The sequence below is a fragment of the Anolis carolinensis genome, chromosome 1, assembly GCF_035594765.1.
Source record: "Anolis carolinensis isolate JA03-04 chromosome 1, rAnoCar3.1.pri, whole genome shotgun sequence".
Lineage (NCBI taxonomy): Eukaryota > Metazoa > Chordata > Lepidosauria > Squamata > Dactyloidae > Anolis > Anolis carolinensis.
In genome coordinates, this window is record NC_085841.1 from 122,418,017 (window position 1) to 122,436,393 (window position 18,377).

Sequence of the window (18,377 nt, forward strand, 5' to 3'; positions counted from 1 at the left end):
TCAATTCCTGGAAAATTTCACACAAACTGGATTAGAAAAATCAGTATTTCTAAGGACCATTTAATCACAGAATAAAGAAAAAAAACTCACGGTAAAACAATCATGGTACAATCAAAACCAATGAAAGGGAGTTTATTACTTCCAGTGAATAAGTGAGATCAGATATACACTGTTCAAAAATAACTAAAGAAGTTGTACATATGTCTCTCACAATTCCATATGCTAGGTATACCTACCCACCCTCAAACCACTGTAATATCCAATACACTACACAAGTTTCCAAATCCTTATTTTTTTACCTCCAACTATCGGCTTCTTCTTGTGACATAGATGCAATTTTTGGTGATTCTTTATAAAAACATTTTTCAAGTGGAGGAAGATCTAGTAAAATCAAATGAAAAATTACTGCTAAAATATCCAAAGAATGCACATTCCCATATTACTAGCCAAGATTATATTGAATGCTGATGGGCGTAGAAAACACTGCTGGCAGTGTGACAAAAGGGAACTCTCCTTTCAGAAGATGAGAAGCTTCCTCAAACAACAAAACTCTGGATACTTCATTCAAATACTTTTCTATAATAGCGAAGCCACAAAAATTGTTACATTCCAAGCAAACAGGCTCTTTCAGGAAGGATCAAGTTCAAATAAGATCTACAAGAATTGGTTACAATGTGTATGTGTGTGTGTGTATATACACACACATATAATATATATAATATATAAAAAAACAAATACATTAAACATAAATGTATGGCTTTCCCAAAGAAATGAAATCAATAAACTATGCATACTTTTAAATGACCTAACATTTTAGAAACTAACTTCAAAACTTTGTCTTTAAAAATGAAGAGAGATTTGTTCACTGGATTAAAAAATGCAAGAGACTCAACATGTCTTCTGGAGATAGACTACATGACTCTACAGACAGCAAAATCTACAGATGATCAAGTAGAGAGAGTGAAGGTCTGTGAAATAGTGGGAGCCATAGATTTGTGCTAACTACTATTCTTGGACTCCTGCCAATTCACAAATCTTCTGACAATCTCCAGCTTGGTGCCTCTTTCCAGCCCTGCTTCTTGTTAATTGGCTACTTATGTTGTGTATTGTCTTGTTTATTTTGAATGTGCTGGTGGCAGAATCCACTGATCCAAAGTCGGTTGATATGTAAGGCTGACTGTAGAAAGAAAACTCTAAAAATATAAATAAAACACCTGAGCTAACTGAAATGTTATCGCATGACCCAAAAACTCTCTGGTGGTTATGATCACAAACTGTTCCTTTAAGTGTCCGAGAAACAATTAGCATGGGGGCGCATGTTTGGGATGGGAGTTGGGAATCTTATGAAGAGACAGAGAGCACGTTGAGGGGCTTATGTGATTCCTGGGCTACACTTCCCCTAATGACTTCCAAATGCTGCCCAGTGATAAACACAGCTATACTGCACAACTGCTGTGTGGAATACCATCATGACTTGTACCCCTGTTTTATAATCTATGGAAGGCATGAATAATGCGATGCCACAGCCGTACCTCTACACCAACATGCTTTTCATCAGATTTCTTTAGGATTGGGCAAATATGTGACTGGGGCTGTATGCAACCAACCTAGATTATTTGTGCAGCCCTCATTCCCATCCCCCCATCCCTGCTACTGGTTTTATTGTTCATAAAATACTTGAATTGCCTTTCTTGGAAACCTGCAAGAGCAACAAGTCATTGTTTTAATAGGTTGTCCCCTAAGTCTTTAATGTAAAAACACTTGCTTTTAATAATCAGAAATAAGATTCTACCCACTTTGAATTTTGTTTTCAGGATTTTTTGGTAGTCTCTGTAGTCCCCTGGAGAGTTCTATGATCAGAAAGTTGGCTCCTGGGCCACTGCAATTGGCCACCTTGCATTTATGGCACCAGACCACAGTGTTATAATAAATTAAATAAATTTAGTAAGTAGACACATGTTTTGTTCTTTAAGAAGGCAAATGACAAGAGGCAATAACATATGCAATTCCTTAAAACTGTTACACTAACCAGCCCATTTCATAGCTTCATATTTTGCTTTATTTTCTCGAAGAGAGGTCCAGTTAATAGACTGTTTAAGATTTAAAGTTCCAGAACAGTTTTCATTATGGTAAGTTCTTCCATCTTGCTGATGTTTGAAAGAATCTGTTCAAACAAAAAACAGATGCAGATTTGATATAACATTTTTGTGTCAATTACTGTTCTGTTTAAATTATATGATTAAGGTTGTTTCAGATTAAAAGTTTAATCAGAACCATCAAACAATCTCTTTCCATGTGGCTAATCAAAAGACAAAAAAAATCCCAACAAAAACAATGTTTTATTTTAGACACATAATCAAGGAAGTTCTACATTCTGGAAATTCTTTATCATCCCAAAAAACATTTTATGTTTTCATAAAGAATCCCTGAAACCATTTGCTGACTATTATTGAATTTTAAAGTTGCAGGATTAGGCAACAGAGGAAGTAGAAACACAAAATGCCCCCAAATGTAAGATTCTTACCTTTAACACACATTTCTCCTGCACTGCTTTGTTTAGCTCTATCTATAAGATCATCAATCAGCATTTTGGCTTTCCTTTTCTTATCGTTATCACCAAATACCTTTACTTCAGCTTCATAATCTCCCCGCATAACCTAAAAATAAGATTTCACCTTATTATAAGGATTAAACATTAGAATGAATGCCATAAGTTATCCCTAAAGTCTTTATCTCCCCCTAGAGTTTCTTATAAATCTACAATTGTATGTCTACAGACATTATCACACAAGTCTCCTAAAACGGGTTCTGCTATCATAAACCTATGTTGCTTGATATGGGAGCATGCCTTTTTATTACACCTAGATTCTCAAACATGCTTTGAGAAACCTCAAAGCAAATTTAGTTTACTACTGCAACTACAAGAACGTAATCCTTCCCAAACCATACATTCCCCATCTTTAAACATGCCTGCTTTTTATGTAAGAACTGTCATGCTCTGAGAATTTAGAGGTTTGAAACTGTATATTTGGACTTCCAGGTTTTCACAGTCTTGAAGCATTCATATCGACACTTACATCCATTAAAAATGAGAAATTTGCAATTTCAAGACTTTTCCTACTTGGCAAATGGGAGATGTAGTTATATATCTTTTCTTAACAAACTTTTCTTAACAAACCAAAAGCATGCATGAGCAGGAAGTTCTTATTGCCTTGGAAGAAAATGAAATGTTCCATTAACTTGGGGCATCCATATTAGAGACTTAGTGCAGCCACAGACCTTTGCACTTCCTACATTTAATTTTTTGAGTTTTTTTTTTAAAGGAAGTGATTGGGACAATGAAGAAGGAAGGGGTAACTTTTGCTTTGCAACTGATAAGGCCAACTTACTACAAAATCACAATTATGTCACAGCTTCTAAAACCCAAGGCTGAAGTGAATTCATGGTTATCACAGAAAAGAGCCCACTTTCTAAAACTCTTTACATGCATGATCAGAAGCTGAAAGATACCTTGAAGATTAGTCTGGGATGGGTGCATGCAGTGGTAAGTTTTTTACTCATGTTTAGGGAGCCTCCAATGTGGCTTACAGCTTTTTGTGATAATCTCCTAAATCAGAATCATCATAAAATCACAGAAACCTAGCATTGGAAAGGGTCCCATGGGCCATCAAATTCAACGCTCTAATGAATGCAGAATCTCAAGCTAGAGCAAATAGGTGTTCAGCCTTTTTTTTGAAGATGTCCAGAGAAGGAGATCCTATAATCTCTCTAAGCAATTGGTTCCATTCCTGAAATGTTCTTACTCTTAAGAAGTTCTTCCTGAAGTTCAGTCAAAATCTCGCCTCCTATATCTTAAAAACCACTAGACCTGGTCCTAGCCTCTGGGACAACAGAGAACAAGCCAGGACCCTCCTCTCTCTGGCAGCTCTTGAATAATTTAAAATTATATTAATACAAGCAGTTTAAATATTCCATTCCTTTTCCTCCCAATACTTCTGAGTCCAGAACGGGCTTCTACAAGAATGTAGCAGCCTCTTTGAATGGCACTTAGCACCACATCTCAAACAATGATTTATTTACAAATTCTGGACTCCACACTTAAGCTCCCTTTTATTAGCTTGACAGGGCAAATGATTGGCCTCACAATCACCCATAACTTCTCTATATACTTAGGCTGCAGCAACTGAAATTGTAGCTTCCAAAATCAAATGGACAATGCATTGATCATCAAGTAAATCTGGTCCCTAAATCTACACAACTCAGTTTGTTTTTAGAAAAAAAAGTATTCCTGGGGTATATGGTGCATCAATAATGTTCATTATAATGTTAAGGTAAAGGTTTTTCCCTGACATTAAGTCTTGTTGTGTCAGAATCTGGGGGCTGGTGCTCATCTCCCTTTCTAAGCTGAAGAGCCGGCGTTGTCCGTAGACACCTCCAAGGTCATGTGGTCAGTATGACTGCATGTAGTTACTTTCCTGCTGGAGTGGTACCTATTGATCTACTCACATTTGCATGTTTTCGAACTGCTAGGTTGGCAGAAGCTAGGGCTAACGGCGGGAGCTAATCCCACTCTCCAGATTTGAACCACCAATCTTTCAGTCAACAAGTTCAGCAGTTTAATCCGCTGCGCCACCAATGGCTCCTAACTTTAGGTATCACTAACCTGATAAGCATAGATATATAACTACATAATAGAAGTTCTCTTCAGAAATTCCCTTTCAGGACAATTCTAAACTTATCAAACCCAGAGGTCAGCTTCGTTGAAGTCATTCAAAAATTCAAATTAAGCTTCATGAAGGGATTATTTGGTAATGATTTATGGATTAAATGGGAAGCTGTCCTCCTCTTGAAGCAGATCCTATTAATACTTTTCTATTCTAATTGGCTACCTGATTTACTCCTTTAAAGGATAGCAGATTTAATTTTCTTTGGTATTAAACATGAATAACTCAATGCAGAATTCTTTCCCACAATAACTTTTTTGCAAAATGACAAGAAAAACAAAAGGATTGGATTTTAATAATAAATACAAGCCCCTCACCTTTATTTTACAACCTGATGAATCCTCAAGCTCTTTAATTCTAGATCCACCTCGGCCTGTTATAAAAGTAAATTAACACATTTACAAAATCTGGTCACATCTCATTCAAAATGAATTAAACGGGGAGAGAATAGTGCATACATCTGCTGACAAAATGCAAACATTGTTAAATAAAAGAATGATGGAAATGATATGAAAATTAAAAATTATCAGAAGTACTACTGAACAGTTCCTAGCGTTCCTAGGTGAACAGTTCCTAGCCGATATTTCATTGTACAATAAATGAAGCTATCTATAACTAAAAGAAACCACTATGCTCACAGAGCTACGGTGAAGCAGCATTTGCATAACTTTTGTACATAACCATGTACAAGCTTTTTTTACACGTATTATCTCCTTGTGGAAAGAAGACCCAAGCTAAAGCAACTAAAAGGATTTTTTGATCTTAAGACCTGATCACAAATACACACTGTAGTTAGGAATGGTTTTCTTAAATCTGTCAACATTCTTGGTCTTTGAAGTAACTTGTTAACCATACTACACTATGCAGTCATGCCTTATTAACACTTTAACTCCCACCAAGATGGGAACTATGCAGCCTTCCAACTATTGTTGAACTGCATGATTCCTCATCATGTTATGGCTAGTACACAAGCAATCTCATCTGTCACATAAACAAACACACAAACAGTATATTCAACAAGATTCTATTCCTATTTTTTATTTGACTGCATTTGGGGGCGGGGGGTTGTACTATATCAGGTTATCATGCACAATAGTAAGAATGTTCTTTGAAATTTGTCACCCCTCCATACCCACAGATACAGCATTTACTCATTCTACAACCCACAGCTTTAAAATATTCCCTTCTTGGTTTTGCCATTTTATGTAAGTCCACTATATAATGAAACTTGAACATCCATTAACTATGGCACCAAACGTCAGCAAGTACCAATTTATTAATTTACACAGTGCTGCAGAGTTTGACTTCAAGGTTGCAGGGAAATAGTTATGAGACTACTTTCAGCAGAGTTGAGCTACTATGCCTATGGAAGGCTACACCTTCTTTCTCTCTCCTCTTTCTCAATGGTGTTTGGCCTAGGTCACCCATTGTGTAACCTTATGCATGTTCATTTTGAAATAAATTCCCATTCTGTACAGATGATCTTCATTCTTATCTAGTGTGTTCAGAACTAAAGTCTAAAAAGCTTATCCTAAATCGAGTAGACTTCAGTCAGAACTCAAGCAACTGGAACTCCCAAGCAACCAGAAAAAAATCAAAGAATTAATGCTACATTCACAAAGTTGTTTTTATAATATAGAAAAATATGTTACATTAAGTTGGTCTTTATTTGTTTTAATTTGCTTTCAATTACTATATCAATATTGTCAAATAGAGTTCATGATATAGTATAATATGGTGTATAGTATGTTAGGTTTTTTAAAAAAAATAAAAAAGTAACTCTCAATCAGAAATTACATTGATCTGGCATTTCCAATCCACATGGGTGCCAGTCAACTGAGGGCCCCTCCACACAGCCCTATATCCCAGAATATCAAGGCAGAAACCCCCACATTATCTGAGTGTGGACTCAGATAATCCAGTTCAAAGCAGATATTGTGGGATTTTCTGCCTTGACATTCTGGGATATAGGGCTGTGTGGAAGGGCCCTGAGAGTCTATTGTATAAGTATTCTATTGAGTTAAGTGCAGATAGGTTTGTTAGAGATTTTGACTTCCCTACTTTGTGTAATCAGCACGAGTTTCTTAAAACTTTTATTTATACTGGTCCATGGACCTATAGTGCCTGAAATTTTGTGGCAATGGGTACCTGCAATCTCAAACTTTTAAAGACTGCAGAATACCTGCTGTTGATTTCAAGGGGATTTAATTCTTTGTAACCTTGGTTGTATCAACATTGTAGAATGGACACCTTTTGATAACCCTTTTAACTGTCCTGGCTCAATGATATGGAATACTAGGAGTTGCAGGCCCCTTCACTGCCAGATAATCCAGGTTACCAAAACAGAGAATCCACATTATCTGCTTTGAACTGGATTCTTTTAGGATACTTCCCAGGATATGATTCCAGATTATCTGCTTTAAACTCGAATAGGACTCCCCACTGTCAGATAACCTGGGATAAACAGATAATCTGGGATCAGATCCTGAGATAAAGGGGCAGTATGAAAGGGCTCTTAGTCTACACCGCCATATAATCCAGTTCAAAGCAGATGTGGATTTTACACAGCCCTTTAGTTTAACAAGCCCTTTAGTTCTCTCTCTGTCAAAGTGCTGGCACCTCACCATGGCCCCTTCCACACAGCTGTATAAAATCCACATTGAACTGGATTATATGGCAGTGTGGATTCAGATAACCCTGTTCAAAGCAGATACAGTAGAGTCTCCCTTATCCAAGGTTCTGTATTATCCAAGGCAGTTTGCCTTTTAGTAGTCAATGTTTTTGTAGTCAATTTTTCAATAAATTGCAAAATTTTGGTGCTAAATAAATAAATACAGTAATTATTACATAACGCTATCGTGTGCTGAACTGCTTTTTCTATCCATTTGTTGTAAAGCATGTTTTGGTGCTTAATTTGTAAAATCATAACATAATTTGATGTTTAATAGGCTTTTCCTTAATCGCTCCTTATTATCCAACATTTTTGCTTATCCAATGTTCTGCCAGCCCGTTTATATTGGATAAGTGAGACTCTACTGTATTGTGGATTATCTATCTTAATATTCTGGGCGATATGGCTGCATGGAAGGGCCCCAAAATACAACTGACCAAGATTACATATGTCAATGAAACAATAACTGTGGTACCCCCACATCTGCATTTTGTGCCCAGCTGTGGATTCAGCCTTCCTTGGGTGAGTCTATGCTGTCAAATTAATGCAGTCCGACACCCTTGTAACTGCCCTGGCTCAATGCTATGGAATGCTGGGATCTGAAGTTTGGAGAGAATCTTTGGCAAAGGCAGCGAAAGACCTTGTAAAACTACAGCTTTGAGCCATGGCTCAGTGCTGTGGAATGCTGGGATCTGGAGTCTGAAGAGGCTCTTTGGCAGACATGGCTTGTTTAACTACAGCTCCCGGCGTTGCATAGCATTGAGCCATGGCAATTGAAGAGTGTATGAACTATGTAGAATGAAATGCCTTTTGACACCTGCCATGGCTCAACACTATAGAATCTTTGGAGCTATAGTTTTACAAGGCCACATAATCTTGAGAGCTGGGGTTTTACAAGGCCACATAATCTTGGGAGCTGTGGTTTTACAAGGCCACATAATCTTGGGAGCTGTGGTTTTACAAGGCCATATATTCTTGGGAGCTGTGGTTTTACAAGGCCATATATTCTTGGGAGCTGTGGTTTTACAAGTCCATATATTTTTACAAGGACACAGAATCCGATTTCCTGCTTTTTGGCAGGGGGTTGGACTGGGGGCCCCATGAGGTCTCTTTCAACTCTATTATTCTATGATTCCTGGATGCTGTAGTTTACAAGGCCTTTCACTTTCTCTATGGAAGAGTGGAGGTTCTTCAGCACACTACAACTTCCAGGATTCCATAGCATGGAGCCAGGGCAGTTAATTGAAGTGGTGTCAAAAAAGCATCCATCCTATAACCTGCATGCAGTTTGGTGCCCACGCCGCCTCTGGAGAATGGCTACCTATGAGGGCGCCGACGAGGGCGTTGTCCAGGTGGAAGCAGAGCGGCGCTCCCGCGGGGTCTCCTCCTCTCGACGCAGTCCACGGCCCCCCCCTCCCGGCCCGGTAGCCGCCTCTGCCCCTCCCCTCGTGGTCCTCGCGGGGGGCCGTCGTGGCCCTCGGGCGCCACTCGGCCAAGGAGGGCTGCCCGCGGGGCGCCACCTCGCCGCCCTCGTCGTCTTCCCAGTCAGACATTGCTCCTCCGCCAACTGCCTCGCGTGCCACTCTCAACCGCCAGGCGCCAGGGCACGCTGTGATTGGCCGGATCGCCCCTCCTTCCCGGGAGGCGATTGGCTGCGGCGCTGAAGGCACGCGAGGCCCTCGTTTCAAAAAGGAGCTGCCTCCTGGGAAGAGGGCGGGAAATTCTTCTTTTGTCATTTATCCACCCAATGACTTCTCTTTGGGTTGTTGAAGGCGTTTATGGTCGGAATCACTGGGTTGCTGTGAGTTTTCCGGGCTGTATGGCCATTTTCCAGAATCATTACTTCTGACGTTTCACACACATCTATGGCAGGCATCCTCAGAGGTTGTGAGGTCTGTTGGAAACTAGGCAAGTGGGGTTTATATATCTGTGGAAGGTCCAGGGTGGGATAAAGAACTCTTGCCTGCTTGAGGCAAGTGTGAATAGTGCAGTTGGCCACCTTGATTATTATTGAATGGCCTTGTAGTTTCAAAGCCTGGTTTCTTCCTGCCTGGGGGGGGGATCCTTTGTTGGGAGGTGTTAGTTGGTCCTGATTGTTTCTTGTCTGGAATTTCTCTGTCTTCTGAGTTTTGTTCTTTATTTGCTGTCCTGATTTTTTAATGCTGGTAGGCAGATATTATTCATTTTCATGGTTTCCGCCTTTCTGTTGAAATTGCCCACATTCATGTAGCACATTCTGCTACAGTGTAGGTGTAGCCCAGGCATGGGCAAACTCTGGCCTTTCAGGTGTTTAGGACTTCAACTCCCACAATTGCTAGCAGCAGTAGGCCCCATATCCCAGGATCTGATCCCAGGTCCTTTGAACTGGATTATATGAGCCTGCATTGTTAGATAATCTGGGACAAACAGAAAATCTGAGATTAGATCCTGGGATATAGGGCCTGTCTGGAAGGGCCCTATGTCTCCCAGTGGTTCCAAACCTTTGCTCCTCAATTTTTTTTGGGGACTTCAGCTCCCAGAAGCCACTTCCAGCTTGAGTAATTGTTAGGAATTCTTGGGGCAGAGTAAAAAAAAAACCCTCTCCTAATTAGGAACTATTGAGCTCAGCCAGGAATATGACACCAAACTTTCAAGTAAAAGTGCAAATGAAGAGTATGGCGATCTGATCCTGAACACAGTTTTGCTGGAAACTAAGGGTGCATCTGCACTGTAGAATTAATACAGTTTGGAGTAACTTTGGAAATGGCTTTTAACCTTGTTTTCCTGTTTCAATGTGGTTTGTGTAATTGTGTTTTATTGATTTTATGATTATTTAATTTACGATTGTTTATATTGTCCATTTGCTTTATTATTTCATGTTGTTAGTTGCCGAGTCCCCACGGGGAGAGAGGGTGGGATACAAATAAAGTTTTGATTGATTGATTGATGGCAATTTACATGCCATGGCTCAATGCTATGAAATCTTGGGATTTGTAGTTTGGTGAAGCACCTGCACTCTGGCAGAGGGTGCTAAAAATGTTATAAAACTACAGCTCGTATTATTCCATAGCATTGAGTCATAGCAGTGTCAAAGTGTCAAACTGCATGAATTCTAGTGTAAATGCACCCAAACCACCACTCTTCTGACTTTCTTTTGTTTACATGTGTTTGTACCTTTAAATTGCCTGTATTTCACAGGGGTTTTTATGGCAAGGAATACTCAGAGATAGTTTTGTTCCTTCCTCTGAAATGCAGCCTACAGCACCTGGTATTATTAGTTGGCAGTCTCCTATGCATGTACTAACCAGGGCTGACCCTGCTTAGCTTCCAACATCAAATGGGAGTCTGTTTAGGTCCCTTTCCTTTACTTACTGGGGGAAATTCTCTCAAGGGGCTGCTATTTTATCGACATGATGACTTCATCCGAATGAGGTTATAAGATATCCACTTTAATTGCAATGGCTCAATGCTATGGAATCATGGGAGTTGTGATTTTTAGAAGCCTCTCACCAAACAAAAACTCATAGGATTTCACAGCAGTGAGCCAGGGCAGCTAAAAGTGGTGTCAAACTGCCTTTGTTGTACAATGTAGTTGCTGCCCGGGAAAGCAACTTACTGGTACAGTAGAGTCTCACTAATCCAAGCCTCGCTTTTCCAAGCCTCTGGATAATCCAAGCCATTTTTGTAGTCAATGTTTTCAATATATCGTGATATTTTGGTGCTAAATTTGTAAATACAGTAATTACAACATAACATTACTGCGTATTGAACTACTTTTTCTGTCAAATTTGTTGTATAATATGATGTTTTGGTGCTTAATTTGCAAAATCATAACCTAATTTGATGTTTAATAGGCTTTTCCTTAATCCCTCCTTGTTATCCAAGATATTCGCTTATCCAAGGTTCTGCTGGCCCGTTTAGCTTGGATAAGTGAGACTTTACTGTACTTAACAATTTTTAACTCACTGGATTCAGTGGCACTTCCTCAGTAGATCTGTGTTGGATTTCAGCATGTATTCCATAAATCAGTTTAAGAATCACTTTCATTCCATTTTGTTGCTAGTCCTGACATGTAATTTTGAGTCATGATTTTTTGTTCTTTAATTTTTTTTAATCACCCAGCAACCTTGATGACAATGTCTTATTTTATTTGTTTTAAGAATTCTGCCCGATAGCAACAGGATTCTCAGTGAAGATGCAGGAAAGCAACATAAGCATTTGGCATCTCCTGGTTTGCAAAATCTCGTAATATAGTTTTGATGTCAAGATTGGAGAGATTATGAATCGGCAGGAATATTAAAGGACCCCAGGCGAGGTAATGGGAAGTTCTTGGACACTCAAGCAGTAACTAGCAGAGAAGGAAATTACGTATATGTAAACTTGTGTGCTGAATGAAGCCTTTTACCTAGGTCTGTAGCATGTTTAACTCAGGGCCCTTCCACACAGCCATATAACTCAGAATATCAAGGCAGAAAATCCCACAATATTTGCTTTGAACTGGGTTAACTGAGTCCACACTGCCATATATTCCAGTTCAAAGCAGATAATGTGGGATTTTATTCAGTTGTGTGGAAGGGGCCCCAGAGTGCATCTACACTGTGGAATTGATGCAGTTGGACACTTCAATTCTAATGGCTCATTATTTATCAGAGAAGGCTAAAGACCTTGTAGAACTACAGCTTCCATGAACACCTAGCATTGTGCTCTGACAATTAAAGTGGAGTCAAACTGCATTAATTTTACAATGTAGATGCAGCCCAGGCGTGGACAAGTCAGATATAACATGAAATAACTTATCAGCATTTCGTCATGGTTAAAAGAACACAGACATCATATTTTAAATGCATTTTATTAACAACAATATGGATTCAGTTTGTCATGAAATAGCAATAAACATTTTATTCTAATGTTATGGCCAATACCATTTGAGCATCAGTGGAAATATCCCTTATTTGCTTCCATTACAGTCATATAACCAGCCTCTCAACATTTTCCCCTCACATTGGTTAATATCAAATAACACTCTTAATGGCCGAAGATGTGTTGTTAGTGGAAGTATATATGTGTTTGAATGACTCAGAGTTTTATAAAACCTGTTAAACTAATTAAGTAGGTAGAGCAAAAATGGGAAATATATTGAGATATTTCTTGGTGAGGAGGGTACGATAAAGAAAAGAAAGGCAACACAACTTGCCTTCCCTTAAAATCTGTCGCCTTATAGCCCCATTAAAATAAGTGATATTTTCTTCAACCAGAAGAAGAAATGAATCAGAAGGGCAAATTAAATTGCTCTGTAGCTTAGGCCAGTAAAGTCAACAGAATAATGCAGGGATAAATGTTGTCTTAAATTCATTTATCAAGGACCAATCCTAAACATGTTTTCATGTGCTAATCCAGCAGATGCTGAAATGTTTGCACATTTAGGACAGATTGAGGCTGCAGTACATTTAGGCTGAAATGAGACATCACTTACAAATTAATTTAACACTGATTCAACCACCTTCCATCCCTGATTTTCTGCTTGCTTATTCTACCCAAATGTGATGGCTCATATTAGAAACTGCAAAAAAAAGCTTCTGTATGCGGCCACCAAGACCAGGTCTATTGAATTCAGTGGAACAAAATTCAGAGAAAACAGGCTTCAGCTGTCTTTGTTCCTATATATATATGTGTGTGTGTTTCACTGAATTCTACTTTGTTCTGTGCTTTTTCTTCACTTTATTCTTTTTATGTTAATAGTTTGTGCAATTATTTTTAGAGTCAATGTGACGTATGAATTAATTGGGATACAAGTTTGTTTCCTCAGGAAATTTTGATTCATTAGGGATCAAAAGGCCCAAGTCAGAAACAATGCACTTTATAAAGTGTTCAAGAATGAATTGTCTGGGTACAGAAGTGTTGAGATATCTGCTACCATATTTTAATGACAACAGTAAATTTCAGCATGATTACCTCCTATACAGAATGTGGGCCATATGAACAAAAGTGTACAATATTTGCCATATTGAATTCTAGCTTAGAACACTCTATTCATATTTAAATAAAAATATAAGCAGAAGAAAATACATATTGGTAAAATAGGGTATATGATTATTAAAACAATAATAATTATTAGTCCTTTCTCCAACCAGGAACATTGACATGTTTATCAAAATACATTTATTTATCCCCAGTTTTGTGTACATTTTACAGTTTCAATATATTCTAATGTACCATTGGATATAAAAGTCCCAATGCATAATCAAGGAAAATACTGGCTCTTCCACCTTACTGCACACTGTACATTCATTATGACATGTTCAGTAGTATTCAACATGACAGTAAGCCACCCATGCAGATCTGGTTTTGAGAATTCAGTAAGCAGGAGGGATATATTTTCAAAAACCAATTTTCTTAATTATTTTAGTATGGTAAAATATTATTCACATTCTCTGTTGTACACGTAAGATCTCCCAAAAAGGCATGAGGAATACTATCCTGTTCTTAAACATTCTGATGAAAAGCTTCAGTTATTAATGTCTCTAAAATCTCATCAACTTAACAGTGGGGAGAAATTGCTTTTAAAATAGCATTTGTAAAAACCAGCAAAAGGAGTGGGGGAGAGGGTATATAAGTGGCTAGTTGCAATTTTGCGAGGGAATTCCTAATTTGTTTGCATTTTTGAAAATAGCCCACTCTCTCATACATCTATGTGTGCATAATAAACACTTTGAGAACTCAAGTACACTGTAATTAAGGCAAAAAAGCAGTTTCTAGTTGGTGAAGTAACTAAAGTTGCCTTGCAGCAGCAGTCTAATCTGCTCACACTGGAAATATGCGGATGCCGTTGTCTCTACAGACATATGGGAAAACAATACCTCATGTTCCTATTTGCAAAAAGGGAAACAGATCTTGGAACACATGTTGCTTGGCTTGTGCTTTTGCACTAGCTCCTGTGTTATGCTGAAGGGCAGACTTAGGAGGCTTCGTGCAAAGCACAAAAGGCACTAGAGAACATTCAGTAAATAAAGAAAGGGAGCAGTGTAGGTATTCTGAAATTTTTAAACACTAAATCCTTTGGCTGGTTGAACATACCCTAAATCCAAGAAATCCAAATGAAAAAACATTTAAACCCAGAATGTTTAATCAGAGATTACTTTAGGCAGTAGGCTATTCTGACATGGTAGTCAAATCGCACCATCAAAGCACAGAGGCAGCTGATCAATACCTTCTTTTCTGTTTGGTTTGACAATTTTAGAAACAGACAGAAGCTCTCAGAGGAAGGCAAGCTTAGCCCAGAGCCCTCCAGTTATTATCTGTGATATATGCACAAAGATACTGCAGCCACCAACAAAATGGGATACAGTAACATGTGAAGGTAACGATGGAAAACAAAAGATAGCCCTTGTGCTTCAGGATGCCTTTTGTTGGAATTAGAACAGGGAAAGCTATAGACCATCTGGAGGTTTTATAGGAATAATACAGCATAAACACCCTCTGGTTTACGTGTATTTTCGCATAATAAGATTATCCACAATAATTACAGCCAGAAAATCTTTTTGAACAACAGAGGCAGAAATTATAACTGATTCAAAGTAAATAGTTAAAATTGCTTGCTGCACTTAACCACCATTAAGACTCTTGAGACATTTTGTGTGCCTTCATTCTTGGCTCGCAAACCATTATATTCCCAGCAAGTAGTGGGATCAGTCTATCTATAGAATGCCATGGAATCATTAGAGAAAATTGGATACAGCACATCTTACTTGTGATCATATACCAAGGCATATATTTCTTGGGGGATACCATAACTATTAATATTATTAGTGGGGTTTGGGACTGGAATGTGCTTTGACTCTTAAAGGAGTTTAGTAACAAAGTTCAGGTATGAAATTGTAAATATTAATCAGTATTGTTGCTTCAGGTCTGCTCTACTAAAACGGAAGAATAAAGTAAAAGAAATTGGGGCATGAAACTAGAGAAGAATGTTAGGGGAGAAATTGATGAAACATTTAAGTTTGTTGAAAGGGATTAATCACAAGTACGTGAATTATATTTGGGGCAGAGACAATCATGGAACATACATTCAAAAGAGGCATTCATTTTTTTTAAAAAAAACAAACCAAACCAGAACAGTACAGGAAAGGGCTGTATGGACAGGAGATATACCTTCATCTCTTGCCAGTACACATGTTTGAAGAATCTGACAGGTAGTCTTCAGAACTGTTAAGGTAACATTTTTGTTTCAAAACCTTTTCCAACTTCTTCATTTCTTTTTCTAATCTTCCTAGCTCTTACTTTATAGTCCCATTAAAAATAAATTTATATTCTTAACTACTATTTTAAAAAGTGTATACTTAAATTTAATTGTGATTCTTTCATTATTTGTCTTCATCTGGTGCTTTTCTTTTCTGCAGCCTTTGATTGTGCTATCATTCAACCTCAGAAAACAGGGCAATGGGCTAAAGGGAGAAAATATGACATTTACAATCAAGTATCCGTTTTTCCCTTGCAGAGACTTCTGCCTAACTCATTTAGATCCATAAGGAAGCCATCAGTGAGATTGAAAAGTGAGAGAACATTTCACACTGAAGGTCCTTCCTGATGATCTGGAATTTAGAACATTTTATAATAAAAATGTTCAGTCACAAAACAATCTCTTAAAAAGTGCTGTGCAAAATATTTTGTCTGAATTCTATATCTCCAAAGGAATATAGAAATAAACACTCTTCTAAAATAGCCAATTCATCTTAGCTTGCAACTAGCAGCCATTTCTAATCTCATATTAACAGTTTTCCTTCAGTAGCAGCTGTTGATAGGATTGTTGTAAACGTAAGTATGGTCTGTTTCTGGTCATATGTATTAAATTAAATCAGAAACAAAGTGCTTTACATGTCATGTAAATTTTATGTACTATAGAAATACTGTACCATAGGTTCCAAATGTTCAGATCTCTTTGTTCTTTTATAAACCTGAAGCATGGAGATCCCTATTTATACCTACAGTACTAAACAAAAGCAATTATGTACTGTAGGTATAAATTAGAATGTAATCAGTCACCTAAACATGCATTTTCATGCACCTGAAAGATATGGACTCATACAACTGCCTTTCTTCCCAATTAATTTAATGTAAAAAAACATTAAAAGGGTTTTCAAAATAGTCCATGCTCTGCTATGTATGACTGAAAGGATTACTCAGCATCTGGAAAAAAAATCCACAAAATGCTATTTAAGTTTGACATGAGGCAAGCTGAGAGTATCAGTACAGTCTGCTGGCTTGCAAATGCTTTGAGATGATCTTGACATTCCAGTCCTCAGAGAGTCTGTAGAGAGAGTGGTTTCCACCAATGGGTGGGAAATGGCCTCAAAAGTCTCGCTTTCTCTCTCTGCTTCCAAGTCTTCGTCAGTAATAAATAATTTTGATTCCCTCCATTTGCTATATAATTCTTGACTGCCTCTCACACTACTGGTATCACTTCCAGAAATCTGTACACTCAGTTCTTCTGCTGTTGACTGTATAAGGTTTTGAACTGACAGTGATTTCCCTATGTCCATTTGCGTGATTGGTTTCACAGAGATTAGGGGCTCCCCCTCTGTGTCAAGGCTTTTCCTCCACGATTTGTCCTTTGTCACGCTGGACTTTGCATTTTGTCCATTATCTTTAGAAGCAACAAGGCAAGCGGTGACATCAGAAGTATTTTCCTGTGGGCTCACAGGAATAATATGTATAGGCTCCAGCCTGTTGATATGCTTTACTGATGAAAAAGGGGGTATTTGTAATGTTGTAGGCGTTGTTGGCTTTGATGCCTGATTTATTTGGTTTAGTGCATTATTAGGTGATAGAATGACAGGTCCGTCATTTGGCACCTGTGTGGCTTGACTATGCATAGTTGGGCTAAAAGCATAGTAAGCTTGAGGGTTAAATTCATTTGGTGTCAGGATAAGTTGGAGGCCACACGGCATGTTGACACTGGCAGATCTGGATACACATTCACTAGTCTGGGCAGAATTAGACAACTCTTTGCTATCTACAGAACTTTGATAATCAGAGGTCTGATCACATTCAAAAGGTGGCATTTGAAATGAAGCCAAAGTTAGTGCAGACAGAGATCCTTTCTTCAACACCTGTTGGTAGATATCAAGTAGTGAGTCTAATTTTGACTCTATAGATTGGACCTGAAAGGGAAGAAGAAAATAGTCTCTGAGTGACATAAGATGCTTGCTATTTGGAAAGTAAACAAATTTACACATGATTGCTTTTAAAATTTAGTATTATGCTTATTTATATACTGCTTTTTCTTTCCATGCGGACACTTTTAAAAAGTGTATTTTATGTGAAAATTCAAGCAATTGATGTGAACACTATTATGTGTTGGAAATCAATCTTGCTCCCCCCCCCCCCCCAACAAATCTTCAGCCAGCCACCTTCATTTTTCAGTACAAGGAAATATTGTAGTTGGTTGCTGCAATCATGGAAGGAAGAGGAGCAAGGTGGCTAGAACAGCAGTGACACTTTTTAAATCCCCATGTCTCTGCAGAAAGAGGAGGATGGGATATGGCAAATGATTCATGTAAAATTGCCTTGCATGTTCCCAAGTATTCTGGGAGCAAAGTCATTTGAGAGGTGACTAGAAAATCTCCCCATAACTTCTCACTGTTGGTGTCTGCTCCCAGAACTCCTGGAAACAAGCAATGGATTTAAAAAAAAAACTGCCAGCTATGCACCACAATCTCTTTCAGCTACAAAAACAAGGAATGGTAGGGCAGTTGCCATCACGACCACCGTCTCCCTTGTCTTCCTTCTATAGCTGTTGGAAGAAAAGATTGCTCCACAAAGCAGAGAGGTAGATAAGAAAAAGAAGACAAGGCAATGCAAAATGTGGCAGAAAACAGCACAATCTGTAAAGCTGTTAAGAGATCAAATCCTTATGAGCATTGTGTTTTGAAACTGAAGTTGGCTAGCACAACTGCAGTAGCCAAAAAAACCAGCTACTGTTGGAACCTTTGGATAAGACTAGTAGA

At 38.3% G+C, this 18,377-nt stretch overlaps 2 protein-coding genes across 4 annotated transcripts in view; both read right to left on the minus strand.

Annotated features, from left to right (window-relative positions):
• The window catches only part of ddx43 (DEAD-box helicase 43), a 37,693-nt gene extending 28,562 nt beyond the window's left edge, over positions 1-9,131 (minus strand). The window contains exons 1-5 of the mRNA XM_062957292.1: positions 8,717-9,131; positions 5,042-5,097; positions 2,525-2,657; positions 2,030-2,164; positions 300-381 (exon numbers count right to left, since the gene is read on the minus strand). Coding sequence (XP_062813362.1) covers positions 300-381; positions 2,030-2,164; positions 2,525-2,657; positions 5,042-5,097; positions 8,717-9,131 — 821 coding nt within the window. The remainder of the gene's footprint in view (positions 1-299; positions 382-2,029; positions 2,165-2,524; positions 2,658-5,041; positions 5,098-8,716) is intronic.
• A 3,076-nt stretch (positions 9,132-12,207) lies between these two features.
• The window catches only part of kcnq5 (potassium voltage-gated channel subfamily Q member 5), a 425,255-nt gene continuing 419,085 nt past the window's right edge, over positions 12,208-18,377 (minus strand). For all 3 annotated transcript variants that reach the window (XM_016996619.2, XM_008118729.2, XM_062969057.1), the window contains one exon: positions 12,208-17,531. In XM_016996619.2, coding sequence (XP_016852108.1) covers positions 16,581-17,531 — 951 coding nt within the window. In that variant the 3' untranslated portion in view covers positions 12,208-16,580. The remainder of the gene's footprint in view (positions 17,532-18,377) is intronic.